This window comes from Protomyctophum parallelum, assembly GCF_964188405.1.
Source record: "Protomyctophum parallelum genome assembly, chromosome: 17".
Taxonomy (NCBI): Eukaryota; Metazoa; Chordata; class Actinopteri; order Myctophiformes; family Myctophidae; genus Protomyctophum; species Protomyctophum parallelum.
The window spans coordinates 28,176,516-28,195,111 of record NC_139719.1 but is presented as its reverse complement, the minus strand read 5'-3'; the positions used below and the strand labels follow the sequence as shown (position 1 = coordinate 28,195,111).

The following is an 18,596-nucleotide window of genomic DNA, read 5'->3' as shown; positions in this document are numbered from 1 at the left end:
GGGTGATGGAGGAGGTGAAAACTCCTCCACAAAAATCTCCAATATTTCTTATTGTGTGTGTGTGTGTACACACATGCCCAGTTCAATGCGGGGACCAGAGAGGCTATACGTCCCCCGTGCGCAGCCTGCATGAACAGAATAGGCTCTGTGCCCCGGCGGTGAGAGGGGGCAGACGGGCTAGACTTTGATTTTGTCTTGCGGAGCGACGCAGCGATAAATCATCATAGCGATATTGATTATTACAATGAACAAGCATAAACACACAGTTCATTTGAACAATGTTGTGGTACATAAGATATTTGAAGACGGATATGCATTTTAGCCCAGTGCAGTGCTGCTAGACAGCCAGGTAGTGAACCTGTGAACAGGGCTCTGCAGAAGGCCGTGGTTGAGGATATGTTAGCGGCGTTACAGAGAGCTGCATCCCAGCTCTCTGCCGGGGCATGGGACTCCGAGTGCGAAATTGCGATTATGCAACAGCTTACCCTAAAACTTACACGTCAACGTCAAGAGCGAAAAAATATATTTTTTCAATTACATTTATAGCCAATTTGACCTAAATGTACCGTCAAAAACGCTAGCCTGAGCTAGCAGCCACTTGTTGCTAGCGCGGCGCGCCGTAGCCCTGTTTCAAACCGTTTTCAGTCAGACCACGTGATGTGCTGTACCACCCATATTAATTTTGGGGCGTGTCAGCGGCCCTTTAAAGGAATGAATAGAGCTACATGTAGTTGTAGACTGCAGTTGAGACTGCTGCAGAAAATGAGTAGTGAGTCTGCAGACATACAATATGTGTACAGAAATATAATCAAACAGCCTCTTGATGAGAGTGACTCAGAAGCCTAGTATCCTTTTTCAGAGGAGGAGGATTTGCCAAAAATACAAGATCTACAAGCTCACAATGCATTGCAATGCAACCAGCTGTGAGCTTGTAGAAAGATAGAAGAGATTTGGAGCATTCTCTACCTCTCCTCCCAGGTTTCTTAAAGATGGAGTGCTGTGATTTTTGTGTCTATGGAGTTTAACATTTTAATAGACCCCCATGTGTGGAAATATAATATTCAACTATGTCTTCCCTGTGTATTTTTGCTTTCTTCCTGGATGTTGAAAGCCTTTAACTCAAAAGGCCCAATCGAAAATACATAATTTTGTGACATCATAACCTAACCCCTCCCCCATTAACATTATTGTCTGTGGACTCCAACTGCTGACCTCCTAGCCTCAAACCAATTTCTCTGACCTTCAGATGATCAAAAATGTTATCATATAATGTAGTACTAGTACTGCATATATGAATACAATATATGAACGTACGATGCCAGAAGCGTGTTTGGGCTTAACACTGTAGGTTGCCTTCTCCTTCGCTTGTCGGATGCGCTCCTCTGCTGCTTTTAACCTGGAGAACAAGTTAAAAAAGAAAGTGTTGAGTCGATGGGATCGGATTCGTTTCTGAGAATGCAGCAGGCAGCCATACCGTGTTTCTCTTTCCTCTTGTTCTGTATTATACAATGTGCCCAGTCCCTTTGCCATATAGCGTGCTGTAGCTGTTGGGCTAGTTTACATGACAGAGTTATGAGTTGACCACTGAAAGCTCACCCCTTGGAGACCGACAAACACTCACTCACACACCCACACCATGGACACACACACACGTATGCACAGACCAGACCAGAGACCAGAGAGAGAGAGAGAGAGGGGTATTATACTGCACGCACGGACACACGCATGCACAGACCAGACCAGAGACCAGAGAGAGAGAGAGAGAGGGGTATTATACTGCACGCACGGACACACGCATGCACAGACCAGGCGAGAGAGAGAGGGGCACTATACCGCGCACGCGCGCACACACACACACACACACACACACACACACACACACACACACTTGGGTGTTGAGAGCACATCAGCGCAACAGTAGCCAACAAGCTCCAATAAACATTAAGGACCACAAGGTATGGAGAGAAAGAGACAAGTTAAACTAAACATAGCAAAAATGCAGTCATGAATAATAATGCATATTATGATAGTGAATCTGACTCCAGGATAACAGTACATGGCTAAATATGGAATAAGTTACTCATCATGAGAATAAACGTGTGTGTGTGTGTGTGTGTGTGGGTGTCAGCAGGGAGGTCCAAATAAGGTCTTCTGCTGTATGCAAGGTCACACACAATCACACACGCAGGGTGGACTCACTCTACTGTGAAGGTTTAGCATGAGATCACACACACACACACACACACACACACACACACACACACACACACACACACACACACACACACACACGAGTGGAGACAGACAGGATGAGTTTGTAGACCATGGAGGACTGGCATGAGAAATCAAAGAGAACAGCAGAGCAAGGGAGTAGAGAGGATGAAGAGACAAGAGATGACTGGACACACACATGAACATGATTATGTGTGTGTGCGTGTCAGAGAGAGAGAGAGAGAGAGAGAGAGAGAGAGAGAGTGAGAGAGAGCGAGAGAGATGAGAAAGGGGAGAGAGAGAAAAAGAAAGGCAATAAGACAGGGGAGAGGGGGAGAGATAGCATCAGAAAGAGAGATAGAAATGGAGGGGGAGGAGGTGAAAGAGAGAAAGAGAGAGAAAGGGGAGGAAGGGAGAGAGGATATTAAGATTCGTGTGTTGGCACATCTGAACAGTAGACAAAACTAACAAACATCTCCAGCTGCTTCCAATAGAACACATATTCATTCAGATATGACCAGGGTTCAAACTATGTGAAAACTATGAATTCAGATAAAGACCCAGTTTGAACACTCAATGTAAACGATGTCACGACCCACTAAACACCACGAGTCACCATCCTGTCCATGCTTTAGCATGAAAGCTCATGTTAATGCTTCAGGGGGGGAAGAAATCTAGATAGACTAGAATAGATCAGAACAAGCATTATGCAAATTGGAGCAATATAATTGTGAACAGTTGGCATTGCAATGCATTGCAATAATTATTCATTTTAATTCAGGCATTTTCTCAAAAGTGTGTGATGTATCAACTTTATAACTGCAGAAATGTTACCGTATATCCCTTTTATTACATTGCATATACTTTGGACAGAACATGTTTTAAAATCAATTAATGTCAAATAAAATTAGATTTTTCATAAATAATAAAAACATGCATCGAATTGCTTGGGAGTATAACCATAATGGCCATGGGCAAACTCGGTGCAATCCAAACATCCAGTGCATTAAGGGCCATAAACCCAGACCTGAGATAGACACACTGCTTTGCTTTGTGGTTTGGGGGAATGAATGAATAAATGTATGAGTGACTGCGTGTTATCTGCGTCTCTGCTATTTGTATTCATTGACTCTAATCAGGAAACCGCATCTTGAGCACTGCTAAGCTAACCGTGGCGGTACAAGCTCTCATACTGCCACAGAGGGGATTGCACTATAAAAATTCCAATACTCCAGTTTCTGCCCCCCAGCCAGCCTCCTCCATCCGTCCTCCAGCATGGCCATGTTACAATGAAATTGTGACCTTCTGAAATACGTGACCATGTTATGGACTTCACATGACATCAATGTTTCAATCATGGACTGTCAAAAATAAATGGATGTAGGGAATGGTGCCGGTTTCTACAGACGCGTTTTGAAGCAACATTTTCAGCTAATAAAGGCCTTTCTCGGCCCCACATCTCTCCCATCGTTTATATTGTGTTTTAGTTTCCAAGATGGCTGCAGCACCAGGAGGGGGTGGCCATACTGGGCTGCGTTCACACATTCAAGACACCTGTCTTGTGTCTGTGTATAATGGCCGCTCCAATGAATTTCCAATGGAAGCCCATTATGGTTTGACCAAACATGTTGTTTGATGGGGGGGAAGGGGGGCAGAACACATCCATCAGCTGTGTTCAAGTCAGGTGTCAGACACAAGGCAAGTGTCTTGAATGCAGCCCAGTAAGGGCATATGCCACCCCCGCCCGCTCACCTCTGCCCCACCCCCAAAGTATTTATGATAATGATTTACCTCCGGTTAGATCCCCATAGTGTGGTAATTATTCTGCAGGCAATGGGGGGGGAATAGCGACACATACTAGGCCATTATTAATAACCGCAGCGCTGAAAAGCACTTCATTATTAGCTTCATATCCAGTGGAGCTTCACTCCTTGCCACCTGGTCCTCCAGCATGGCCGTATTGCAGTAAAATGAGTGACCTTCTGAAATATGTGAATAAACTAGAATACAATTTTATATACTAGTCAGTGGGTTTCTAGATTGTCTCATGTTTTGAAAACTTCCCGGGCAAACACGGTATTAAATTGTCCGTTAAATTTCTAAAACCAACGACCCTCGTTTTATCTAATTGCACAATTAAAACCTGCAGTCCGCAGGCCATTTGTTTTTCCTCCTGCAGTGCAGTAAAAACTCCAGTGGGTTCAGTGGCCAGTCCGCCCCCCCCCCCTGTCTGAAGGCATCTAAATGAGAACAGATAGCATCTAATGCCAAACATATGGAGCCACGTTACGGGAGAGTGGCACTCAGAGAAGCATATAACTGCACAGTGACAGAATACTAAAGCAGTGACAGTGACTGAATACTAATCACATGAGCGGTACACATCTGAATGTGGTTTCACATTTCGAGGAGAGCCTGTTGGCTCATCCTGTGTGGTGCTTAATATAGCCAGCATTACAATACTTTCATTCAATACAATAGCTGAATAAATACGACCATTCCAAATGTGTCAAAGTCGATTAGTCTGTGGACGCGATGCACATCTCTGTTTATTGTCTTATTGCTCTGAAAATATGTTTGTTCATGGCTTGTGGTCAAGCGTTGTACCATTAAATCATTTAGGGAGAAAAATAAAAGAAAAACTAACAAAGAACTAACAATGTGCTCAACTCTAATCGCAAATGCTGAAATACATGTAATTTTTTATAAAAAACAATAACAGTCAGTGTTCTAAGAAAACCATCTCACTTGTCTGATCAAAGTTTTTTGTGCTTTTATCCTGTTGAATTCATTTTCAATAAAGTAATCAATCAATTTATTTTTGTCTGCAAATCCGCCTTCTTCTGTTAATGGGATGTTTAAAGAATACGGTATCTATGGCTAAATTAATGAGTGCACATGTGTGTGTATGCATGCACTGCACTTGTACTCGGCTCTTTTTTGGATGATCTGTTTCTTTACTCTGTGTGAATTCAAGAAAGAGCGACTGATTGATCGTATGTGTGTTTAGCCTGCTTGTGTGGCGCTGATCTCTCCATGCTACGTCACTAACTAATGTATGGAATCCTGCCGTTCTCTGCCTCCCTCTGTCACTACAAAGAGTCGGAACATCACTCACCGAGGTGTAACCAATCTAACCACACACACACACACACACACACACACACACACACACACACACACACACACACACACACACACACACACACACACACACACACACACACACACACACACACACACACACACACACACACACACACACACACACACACACACACACACACACACACACACACACACACACACACACACACACACACACACACACACCTTCTTTGTGGTGTGTGGTAAGGTTAGAAAATAATATACATGAACTTCAAACAAAACAAAAAGGTAACTCATTTCACAATCGACTCGAGTAGAATTTCTTGGACAATGACTCACCGTTTCGTATGCTTGCGATAAAGTATGTGCGTGTGCCTGTTTCCAATAGTGCTTGACAGATAACTTTCTGGAAGCCAGCGGAGATGGAAGGAGGGTAAGACAGCAGGGGGTGGAGAGGGGATGATAACTTATGAGGGAGGAAGCGAGTGAACTCCAAGTGATTTAGCCCCAGCTGATGAGTGACCTCGACACCGTCTGGCGAGAAAGGCGCTTCTCGCCATGCGCTGCTGTGCATTTGTTGCCTGAAGACTTTCACGAGGGGGCAGGGACACATTTTGGTTTAATGTGGGTCATTATTCCTGCTTTAAACAGTATCTAAGAGGAAACCAAAGAAGGCATATAGTTGAATAATGGCGTGGTCTGCCTGTCAAATATTTGTGATTGAAAGTGACAATAGCACTGTACTGTATGTGTGCAGTTTGTGAATGAAGACATCACTATATACTGTATGTATGTGGTGTTGTTCAGTGGTGAAGCCGCTAGATGCTTGCGTGCATGTCCTAGTGTAGAGACGGATGACCTCAATTGGCCAAATGGAAATAGTGTTCTTTAGAAATATTTCACTCACAGTATAACAAAAGTCCTTTTACATTAACAATGTTGAGCGCATCACTGAATTTGTTTTATTCATTTCTATATGCACAGATGATGAACTTATCTATTACATTATATTTCCTGGTTGTACAGACTGTTCCCGGTGGGTCTTTATCGTTACGTCTGTTGCACAGGAGAACAGAATAAAATGTTTTGTTTTGTTTTTTGTTCAGCATAATTGGTAATAGTAATCAACTAAAAGAAAACTTATATATATACACAAGAATTATGGCCCAGAGCCGTTTACGTTTCATGATGTCATGCTAGTGATGGAACTGTAACTGGTCTATTTTGAAGTATACAGTACGTACATTATACATACAGTACAGATGTACAGTATGTACAACGCCTTTCTAGACGGCTTGGTATTCGGCCACAGCAAAGTGAAAAACCAAAGTGAATCTAAAACCATGTAGTACTCAAAATCTCAGTCTGGAAATGCACAACTCCCCATAAAGGGCACCGAAAATATTTGGTTGTTGTATCACTCCATCCCATTAAAATAAAAACCAAGAAAGGTGCGCTGCACTGCACTCGCGGTAGAGCACATTATCTCTGCCAGGAGGCGTGCCGTGAACCTCCTTCCATCTTTCTGTCTGACTTGAGAAAGCTCGGACTGAGTTGAATGTGTGTTGACATAAAGATTACGAGGGAACAGCACAGGATTACCAGTTGTACATCATCTGTCCTCTTCCACTGTACACATTCATTGTCAACCTCTCTCACCGTTAATGTGCATGGACATTAAGAGTGGAGTAATGTCGGGGTTTGGGGGCATGTTGTCATGAGCTTAACCCATTAAGACTTGAGGCTGATTCTACAACTGCCTTCGATATCACTGGTCCAAATTGATGAATTGGACCACGGACCCAGAAGAGATTTGTGATTAAAAAGAAATAACACACACACACACACACACAGTCATCTAGGACGTAAAATCAATCAGAACAATGTGTGGAGGTACTTCTGTGGTATACCGGGCAGGCAGCGCAAGAAACTGGCACTGATCCATCGAGGAGTTTTCATGATTAGCTCTGGAAAAGCACGTACACACCCTGTCATAGAGAGCTGGCCTCCTGCAGAACCACGGCATGAAGAAATTATATAGATATCATTGACAAATATTTGAAAATTCAGGTGCTTGGCCTCTGTGAGCGCAAGAAATACGAGTCGTACACTAGATTAGCTGTGGACAGACGGACACACACATGGGTGAAAACATGATCATGTGGCAGAAATAAAAAGCAGCACATACTGAACCCTTTGACTGCATCTTACAATGGATGGGATGCTAGATCTGCAGGCAGAGCCAAGATAGCGATCTGGTTCACGTGAACCTTCTCAAGAACGATGAATCCTGCCCTGCTGGATAGTTGAATTGTAGACAAAAGGGCCTCGATTCAAACGAAAACCTGGACGGCTCCGTGCCAGCGGCCCAACGCACAGTGTAGCAATGTTGGATGTGATTGACAACGTGTTCAGTTCATGCTTTTCATTATGGACACTGCAAAATGCCAAGGACACTGGCACAGGTCACTTTACAGCTCTTACACGCACTGTATGTCTGTCCGTCTGTCTGTCAATGCCAAGGCACAGGTCACGGCACAGTTTTTCGCATGCAGACAGATGTTTATAACCTAGGAGTAAAACAATATGCACAGCACCTTAAGCGATTGGACAACGGTCAAACATTTCCTATTATTATTATTATTATTAATGCAGCCACAATGTCTGATAATATAAAACAAATTGACTCGTTATGTACCGGTCATACCGGTAACAATAAAGAATACCTTGAAACAGCACAGCCTGCACAGGAGATGAATCCGTTATGTACAAGTGATCAGACTGGATTTGTGTTTCTTAGACCGCATTTCCTGTCTTCACTATAGGCATAAAAAGCCCCAAATAAATACATAAAATAATGAAGACAATTGAATGAACCCAAGAGTACAGAACATTGACGTACCTCTCCTGAAGAATGACCTTGTTTTCCTTCTTCCACAGGTCCTTGAAGTCAGAGGAGAACTCGTGCCAGACAGTGAAGAAGGTGTTGGGGGAGACCTCCTTCTCCCCCGACTTGGCCTTCACCGAGAAGAACACGGTCTGCTCAAGGAACCTGGGGGGGGGGGGGGTCATGGGAGGGAGACTTTACATATCAAACTTCTCGAGTTGAGCTGTACTGTTGGTACAGTATACCGGTACCTCATGCCGGGGATCATTATAACAATGTCGACATGTACAACATGGATCTGTGTCTATAAACTCTTTATTAAACCCATTTTCCAGACCTTTCTAGTGCAGATTTAAATCCAATTATCCCATCATGACCCAATTAATGCTTAGACAGATCCCAGATCTGTGCAGGAACCCCGCAAGAACTCAGTCCAGACTTTTTGGGGCCCACCTCAATTCCCCAGTTTCATTCATTTAACCCCACACACTACTGGCTCCATGGCACTACACCGCTTTTCTTAAACACAATTTAACAGCCGAGGATGTTTTGTCTGTGTGACAGATATTGTCACCATTGCAATCTATAAAGTTTTAACAAGTACCCTTCAAACAGCTTAATGTGTCTCATTGTGAGCTTGCAATACGGCCTGTAATATAGGCAATTATAATTATATATTTGTACATTTTGGTCCTGGGGACGACAAACTTCTTTTGGGTCTCAAGCTGACAAACTTTGAAAAATAGAAGCCGTTCTTACGTCTTGTGAGTGCTGCCGAGTTGAGCGTCATGTGTCTCCATTTCAGTCTTAGCTGGAAAAAGAAAAAGTAAAAAATAAACAGAACAGAATTAGTTTCTTGCTTGATTTACCGTACACACTTCTCAAGAAGCTACTGTGCAAATAACCAATAGCCACCTTCTCTTAACAAAACGATGAGCTTGATTTATGCATCATACTGTAAATATTACAGCTCTGTGTGTAAGGCACACACATGGACCCACGTGTCAGCCATTCTGAGTGCTTTAGTTTTGTGGGGGTGCGTGTTATTCCCAAGTCCCAACCATAACAATATAAACACAATTATCAAACAGTATGTAAAGGAGCTCAAGGAAGATTCCGTCTGTCAGGTGGAAACTTCATCTGTCCAAAAATATAAAATCTCTACTACAACTATTTGACAGCTTTAGTTACTGTACACATTTAGATTATTAATACAATAACCGATAATGTATTTAACAGGATATATATATATATTTAAATGTAAATAAGTTTGAAGTTCCTTCCCTTGTGTCAAATAGGCTCAGGCTAATATTCAAAAGTGTGAACTCAAAAGAAATCCAAGACACGTCACTCATCAGGGTCCAAAACGCGTAGGTTGGTTATTTCTTTGCCAAGCTTAGCCAAATTACAAAGGCTTTTTATATTCATCAGAGCCGAGTGCCTTGGATTTCTCTTCCATTTTTGGACCTTTGGATATTAGCCTGAGCCTTATTTGCCACTGACAACTAACGGACCATGCAGCGCTTCCTCTTCTCTCTATTCAACAGGATTGTTTTTTAAACAGTATTTTCATATTGTGGTATTGCTACTGTACGTTCACAGTAGAAAACAGTACTTTTTCTACCATTGTATACGGCACACGGCACATTCCTAATCCCGATTCCTGCATGCAACATACTGTAGAGTAGCCTTACAGAATAACTTTTTAGGTATTACAACAGACCAAAAGCAATGATGACTTATGGGTGCCTAAGTATCGTTTGCACCTTCTGAACTCTCTCTCTCTCTCTCTCTCTCGTGATGACATACACGTGTTTACAGACACCCACAAGCTCCTGTGTGTGAACGCACACACACGCTCACGCACGCACGCTCTCGCTCTCTCTCTCTCTCTCTCAAGGCCATGTGTTGTCTGTTGTTGGTACAAGGTAATTAATCAGACATCACAGGCAGTGAAACCATGGCTGGAATGTTGGTAACTAATTATTGGTCTTTGGTCTTAAAGAGAATTTGTTCAACCACCGATTCCTTCTCCTGGATTGTTTAAAATAAGTATTCATTAAGACAATTTCGTGTTCATAGTTCACAGAGAGATAATTACCAACATTTGTTTCAGTTTTATGGCTTCATGGAATTTGTAAAAGAAGTCGACTTTTCTCCACTGATTATAATAAAAATAAAAATCATTAACTGATTTCATGCTAAGCTTTAAAATACGACAGGAGATATACATTCCTACAGCTTAATTTCCTTAACGACTTTAATCAAACTACATAGTCAGAATAACAACTGGACAATATTTATTTAGTTAATGATTTGGTAATATCATTTTTCAAAGCCTTGATTTTTGTTTACTTTACAGACATGCTTCCAACAAAAAAAGATTTAACCACATGAATGCTAAAATCCCTATCCTGGGTATGTAATAATAGGCCAACATTATGCGAACATAAGGTGAAAATAAGCCTTCATCAAAAAATTACATTCACAACATGTCACATTATGACCTTGTAGATAGGCCATTATCAACTCATTAACTAGTTCAAGTAGTTAAGGAACAAATTATATAGCCATAATAATACTAATACTACTACTAATAATAATTACTGCAACATCTTTGTCTTCATTTTATTGAACTATGTACATGCACAATAGTTTAATATTGTCTGATCTGAAGCATTGGTTCTCAAACTGGGGTCCGGGGACCCCTACAGGTCCTTGAGGAGTTACAGGTATCAGAGTGTTACACAGAGTTAGGATTTGATCATGTAAATTGGGAAAGGGGATCCCAGAGATAGAACATGGATCAAATGGAGGTCCTTGCCGGGCCCCTCATATCAATTCAATTACATTTTATTAAAGTGTCAAATCACAACAAGTTGTTTCAAGACACTTTACATGTAGAGCAGAGAGACTCGACTTGGTCCCCAGCCTGGGCAAGCATTTTTTTTGCGACAGCGGCAAGGAATGGTTTGTCATATGGTTGTCATATTCGACCATAGGCATAATATTGCCTCATTTATGTTATTAAACCGCCCTGGTGTCTCACGTTTTGTTTTAAAATGCTAATTTTGTTCATGGGTGGTATGGCCGACTATAGCCTAGGGTTATTTCTCATGTTAGCCAAAGAGAGTGCTTTGCAGGCCAAATATTAGGGGACTAACTATTAGGGCATTTGAACACTGATGGCTCCGGTCTCGATTTGTGTGACGCCTGAAAAGTCTTGGAAATGAGGGACTGTCCCACGCAAAGGGGGACTTCTGGTCACCCTAGCGTTCAACTGGAAGAAATGTCAGGCACACTCATGCTTCTAGGGTGGGTTGGGCTCGACCGTGAAATTCTAAAGTTTGAGAACCCCCGATCTAAATAATATCCATCTGAACCATGGCATGTTAGTGAAGTACTTTCCACTGACAACAACCCCAAACTGGACAAAGCATTGTCACGTTGGATTAGCGGTCCCTTTGTAACTACATAATGATATAGTTATATATGATTATAAGTATTGTGTGAATGGGGCCTCACTGTCTGCAGGGCTTGCAGTGAAGCAGAGAAACCAACCCCGCGTAGAAATCAGGGTTGCCATGTCCGCTTAATATAGGCGACTTTGGGCTTGTTCTTCTGTAAAGTCGCATGTAAATATAGGTGGTTGCGGTTTGTTGGGCTTCTTTCTTAGTGTAGTTTTCCCATTTTCAAGTCAAAGAGCCTCAAATTAATATGCAATTGTCCACATATCCCCATATGTAAAAACAAAAGTGACATGTTGTTAGTTGCATCTTTGGGCCCGTTTTCATAGACTTCGTTGCTCATTTCTAAAATCTGGCAAGACTGGTCCAGACCAATGTCTGACTTGTCCATACTGTACAGTTAGAGCACACAGTACCATGTACGTGAGAGGCCCGGAGCCAGGGAGAAACAATAACAACAGTGGAAGTATTACATTATAAAGGCCTAGGCTTCAATCAGAAACAGACCCTGAGCTGAATAATAAACACAAAGAGAACCCCACCACCACAAAAAAAAAAAAAGATGTTGTGGAGAGAATGTGCACACCACGGCACATGAAGGAATGTATTGGAAGAAAAAGAGACAATGTAGATATTGTAAAAAAAAATGTAGATATTTATTATATATATATTAAACCATTCTGACCTGAGATCAGATTCATACGAGGTTTCCGCCGGACACACACTGGTCTGATGAACCCATTCTGATCTGAGATCAGATTCTAAAAATGTCAGTCGTTCTTCGATTTTTCAAAAATAGCAGACCTACAAGCTCGTATCGCGCCACTCGGTGGCGCGATATGAGCTTGTAGATCTGCTATTTTTCAATAGCTAAAGCATAACATGATGCTGACACCAAAATGGGTGCCCGTTCAGAATGGGTTAATGATAGTCATACCAATATTACGCTTAACGAATCCCTGTATAGTGGTGATATCACTGTTGGTCAGAAACCACGTATATCCATTCCAAATGTAATATTTTATACTGTTTCATAAATGAGTGCCCTATTTTTATACTGGTTGGCAATGTCACATTTGACAATGTCACAAAAACGTAGCCTGACCTACCTAATAGCTGACATACAACTTGTGCAGCGCTGTGAGTGACTGAGCATGTAGATAGGCTATTTTTGAAAGAATTTGGAAACATTTAGAAATGACATGCCCAAAATAGCGATGACAGGTTGAAAGTGGCTGTCGGTTTGTGGGTTGAATGAAAAATATTAACAGGAGCTAGTAACTAATAACAAGAAAAACTCAATTTTCCAATAGATCACTAATTTGAAAAGTTACGGTTTTGGGCATATAGTGTAAGCCAAGATTTCTGCCTGATGGATACTACCGTACATATATATATTTGGTGGAAACATGCAGTATGAGGTGATATTGCATTTCTGACAGCCGTGTGCCAATGTAACATCTTTCAACATTCAATTTGGGTACACGGAGAGATAAAAAAAGAGAAATCATCAAAACATGAAAAACAAAAATCAAAAACCCGGCCAAAGCAGAGACTCCGCTGTGAATCTGCTTTCACTTTGGTGAAGCATGGTGGGTTTCATGGTGGGTTCGCTGCGACCGGGGAACTTATTTTGGTATACATAGAGTTCCGTCTCCACCAAAAAGAAAAGAAAGAAATGAAGGCAGTTCTCTGCACGCAGGCATGTGAAAGAATGTGTTGGAGGTAGTCAGAGGCAGACATGCAGAAAGGGATGTAAAAATGAGTAACTAACTAGATTTGACTAATTTAACTAAATTTGTGCGGCAGGGTTTCACGGACAGCTGATAACTGTGACCTCACAATATGAAATAGGCCGCCCAAACGAAGTCTGTGGTGACGGATTGGCAGAGAAATATGAGACTGGTTATCAAATGAGGTCTGTGTTTCATTTCGCAGCCTGTCGCCTTGTCGTGTCAAAGCAGTAGAGCGTGTAAAGTCAGACTCGTGGTCTGTCGTACTGCACAACCACGTCGTTTCTCAGAAGTGAAGTTCAAGTGAAAATGTGTTGAATTTGTCCCCTTCTCACTCTGCCCATTTCCTCTGTTCTTTATGAGCCCGTTTCCAAAATGTTCTCCCTCTCTTATATCTGACAGCGTTACCAACAGTTATAATACTGGTGGATAAAGTACTCAAACCGAGAACTTAAGTCAATGTATACTGTAAATACTCCTTGACGTATGATAACGTACTCAACCCCAGACCTTAAGTCAATGTATAAATACTCAACGTATGATAAAGTACTCAACCCCAGAACTTAAGTCAATGTAGTCAACTCCTTGACAAATATTACTACACAACTATAGTGAAAGTAGTTCTGTCAATTTGTACTTAAATATTGGAGTACTCAGAAGTTCAAATTACAAACTAAGTTTTCTTTTTAAAATCAATGCATAAGAATATAATGGATAAGAAAGAATATAAATATAAAGAATACTGTTCATTATAATTGATGAAAATTTCCAATTACAGTGTGGTTTTAAGATGAACTCGTACAGGATTGTGGAACTAAAATACTTTAACCGCTTAAATAAATACTTCACACCCAAAATGACTCCTCCCCCCATCAATTACTCAGCGCATGAAGCCTTGAATGCATGGAGAATCTTTTTTTTGTGTTGCATTCCTTCACTGTGAGTGAAGAATCCAAACACGAAGAGAATACTCAATGAATTAGAGAAAATGGTTTTAGGGTTTTTGTTTTATTCTTTCACCGTGAAGGAATGCAACACCAACAAAACATTATCCATGAATTCAAGGCTTCACTGGGTGAGTAAATGATAATAGTCAGTATGGGGGTGAATGACTGGGGTCACTCAGGGGTCTGCACTTGGCCCCATATTTAAGGGACCAAGAAGTCACGAAGTGACTTTGGTCACTTATTGTTCGTTTGTTTGTGTTCTTCTTCTTCTCCTCCTTCCACCAAAAATAGCAGTTCTGACTGAACCGTGCAGTCGGTTTTCGCAAAACGCAGGAATCTGGTAGAGGTCCATGCCAAACGTTGACTATGCAAAGCCCATGACCATTGGCCAAAGGGTGGCGCTATAGCACTCAATTGAAAATGCAAACTTTGAACGTGTATATCTCATGAACCGTTTGACCGTTGGCAATGACACTTTGATACACATATGCGTCTCCTCATGCCGAACAACTTTCGTGTTCTGACTTTTGACCTCACCATCACCCACCATTTTGAATTATATGAAAAACAGTTCAATGTCCTCCCAGGATCTTTGATCAAAATGCACAAAAACGTCTACACGTGAACTTTGGACCTATACAGACAATAAATCATAGTATTTATTTTTTAAGTGAAAAGTTTTGCTGGTTTGTGAAAATTCTTCTTCTACCTCTAACACATACATTCAGGATCATATGCTTAAGTCACTTTACAGTATAGTAGAGGGTCATGCCAAATAGCACTGGAAGCAGTCTTACTCCAATTGGCCAAAGCTATAGCAATTATTTTTAAATTAAACCTTTGAACAGTCATAACTCATGCTTTGTTTGGCCAAAATTCATGGAATTTGTTTCCACCATTTTGAACAGTTTGAAAAATGCTTATACCTGATTTTCTGCCCTGATTTTTGAGCAACTTGCATGAAATGTTCTAAACACTAATTCAGTAGCAGTAAGAATAGTGTTTTCTCTCAGTCAGTTGATTCTTCATATCCATAAGTGAAGCGGCCGCGATGACATGTTAATTTTTCAAACAGCACTTATATGAGGCGATCTAAAATCCCCCTATGGGGATTACAATGTAAATAAAAAGTACATGAACCTGTGGATTTGCGCCCTCTACCGATATTGACGTCGGACTTCGGTGCTCTATACCGCACTGTTGTGTCACCGAAAGAATAAGGGTGCAAATATACTGTGCAAGCAGACAAAATTAGTTTTCTCAGGCGTGTGGTTGGCATTTCTCTTAAGGAGACACCCTGGAGAAAGTGGGAGTAGAGCTGCTGCTCTAGTAGGGATGCTTCTTAGCGCGTCTCCCTAGGGAGACCCTCTGGGCACGTCTCGCTGGGAGGAGGCCAAGGGGCAGACGAAGGACCAGATGGGAGCATTATATCACTATGCTGGCCTTGGGACGCCTCGGGATCGCTCCGTATGAAGTTGCTAATGTGACCCGGCCGGGAAAGAGAAGTTTGGTACTCTCTGCTGGAACCGTTACCGCTGCGACTCGACAACGGATAAGTGGAAGAAGATGGATGGATAGACACTGAATGAATGAATTATAAAATACAATATACAATACAATACAATTAATTATAAAATCGGGCCCAAGTATTAATCAGACTAATCCATTTGTGGATATACGGTTTAAAAATGCAACATCGCGAAGGAAATTAATCAATATTTGAAGGCCTAATTGGTTGTTCTCTTTCCATGTTTTCATGGTGTTGGTTCTCTCACACCGACAGTCAGCAGAGCCCATCTCCTCCCGTCCAATACAAAACCTGTGCTCACCCTGTGAGGTTAATGGACATGGTGGGAATGATACAGGTTCTCCTAAGGGTCAAAGCAGGGGTATTTGAGGTCAGGGCCGGGGGGGTGGCGGGGTCTCAAGCTTGAATGAGTTTGGAGTATTGTAATCTTTGAATAGAGGAAGTGCATCGATGTCATTGGTTAAAAATGGACATTCCATTTGTACAATCTCAGTTAAACGTGCCGAGGATTGCACACACACACACACACACACACACACACACACACACACACACACACACACACACACACACACACACACACACACACACACACACACACACACACACACACACACACACACACACACACACACACACACCCCTTATAATTCAAATGTGTGTGTTTACACCTGTGTGAGTGTCTGTGTACAAATGTCTCTTCTCTTTACATGCCCTGTGTGTGCCGTGCGTGTATCCCTATACGGATTGGACCAACAATCACATTAAGCGGCACCGCGTCATGTTGAGTGGCTAATGGCAACCAGACCGCTCTGCTTTCCCAGGCAGGCAGCAACACAGCAACAATTTGCCCAGGATGCATCTGTCATGTTGATTTATAATACCGCCCAAATAGGTGACATTCATGCCAATGGGTGGCATTCATCTCAAGTTGATTCCTTGATGGTTAAAGAGGTGGAAATTCCTTCGAGGAAACAAGTGGAAGAGAATGCCAGGAATTCTTTTTCAGAATTCCTGCAATTAAGCTGGGGAAAAAAGAAAAAGAAAAAACACGAAAAGGAAAGACACTAAGACGTTAACCACACGAGGCCTATAGCGGCCCTCTTCAGGGGGGCGAATGTTTGGTGTATATAGCAGATCTACAAGCTTGTGGCGCATTTGAGAGCTTGTAGATCAGCTATTTTTGGCAAAGAGATTCAGTGTAGAGGGAATAAAGGAGGGGGGAGGGCAAGTATAGACCCCTGGGCTTCTCAACTATGGATAGACCCCTGGGCTTCTCAACTATGGATAGACCCCTGGGCTTCTCAACTATGGATAGACCCCTGGGCTTCTCAACTATGGATAGACCCCTGGGCTTCTCAACTATGGATAGACCCCTGGGCTTCTCAACTATGGATAGACCCCTGGGCTTCTCAACTATGGATAGACCCCTGGGCTTCTCAACTATGGATAGACCCCTGGGCTTCTCAACTATGGATAGACCCCTGGGCTTCTCAACTATGGATAGACCCCTGGGCTTCTCAACTATGGATAGACCCCTGAGGGCCCTGGGGTTCTGAACTATGGATAGACCCCTGGGCCCTGGGGTTCTGAACTATGGATAGACCCCTGGGGGCCCTGGGGTTCTCCACTATGGATAGACCCCTGGGGGCCCTGGGGTTCTGAACTATGGATAGACCCCTGGGCCCTGGGGTTCTGAACTATGGATAGACCCCTGGGGGCCCTGGGGTTCTGAACTATGGATAGACCCCTGGGGGCCCTGGGGTTCTCCACTATGGATAGACCCCTGGGGGCCCTGGGGTTCTCCACTATGGATAAACCCCTGGGGGCCCTGGGGTTCTCCACTATGGATAAACCCCTGGGGGCCCTGGGGTTCTCCACTATGGATAGACCCCTGGGCCCTGGGGTTCTCCACTATGGAGAGACCCCTGGGCCCTGGGGTTCTCCACTATGGATAGACCCCTGAGGGCCCTGGGGGTTTCCACTATGGATAGACCCCTGAGGGCCCTGGGGGTTTCCACTATGGATAGACCCCTGAGGGCCCTGGGGTTCTCCACTATGGATAGACCCCAGGGGGCCCTGGGGTTCTCCACTATGGATAGACCCCAGGGGGCCCTGGGGTTCTCCACTATGGATAGACCCCTGGGCCCTGGGGTTCTCCACTATGGATAGACCCCAGGGGGCCCTGGGGTTCTCCACTATGGATAAACCCCAGGGGGCCCTGGGGTTCTCCACTATGGATAGACCCCTGGGCCCTGGGGTTCTGAACTATGGATAGTTGCTGTCGGGTGAAAACCCAATAATATTAGGAAAAGTTTTGGATATACAGTATTATGTCCAAAAGTTTTCAAAATGCATTTTGAGCTTGTATATGTGCTATTTTTGTGTGACACTGTTGTGAAAAACTAGGGCATTAATTTACCAAGAATCATAAAAAGTTAAAATGTGGAGATATGAGGTTTCTGCCCGACAGCGTCGATATATATTATAGACTTAGTGTGTACGTGGTTCAACTCGAGTGAAATGTAGAGAACAGAATGGGCTTCCCCCATTTGAACAGGCTACAGCAGACGGGCTACAAACATGTATCCACTACATCCACAGCATGACGCACAAGATGGAATGAGGCCATTGCAAATCATAACCAAAACAAATACATATCCGTCATTGTGATATGTATATAATTGATACGTTCATGCCATCTCTTGTTACACG

The 18,596-nt window shown here is 42.7% G+C and overlaps 1 protein-coding gene across 1 annotated transcript in view; it reads right to left on the bottom strand.

Annotated features, from left to right (window-relative positions):
- Nucleotides 1-18,596, bottom strand: part of LOC310874682 (formin-2-like) — a gene marked incomplete at its 5' end in the record, with an annotated part of 105,936 nt that overhangs the window by 542 nt on the left and 86,798 nt on the right. The window contains 3 exons of the mRNA XM_083787544.1: nucleotides 1,315-1,396; nucleotides 8,222-8,371; nucleotides 8,966-9,017. Coding sequence (XP_083643670.1) covers nucleotides 1,315-1,396; nucleotides 8,222-8,371; nucleotides 8,966-9,017 — 284 coding nt within the window. The remainder of the gene's footprint in view (nucleotides 1-1,314; nucleotides 1,397-8,221; nucleotides 8,372-8,965; nucleotides 9,018-18,596) is intronic.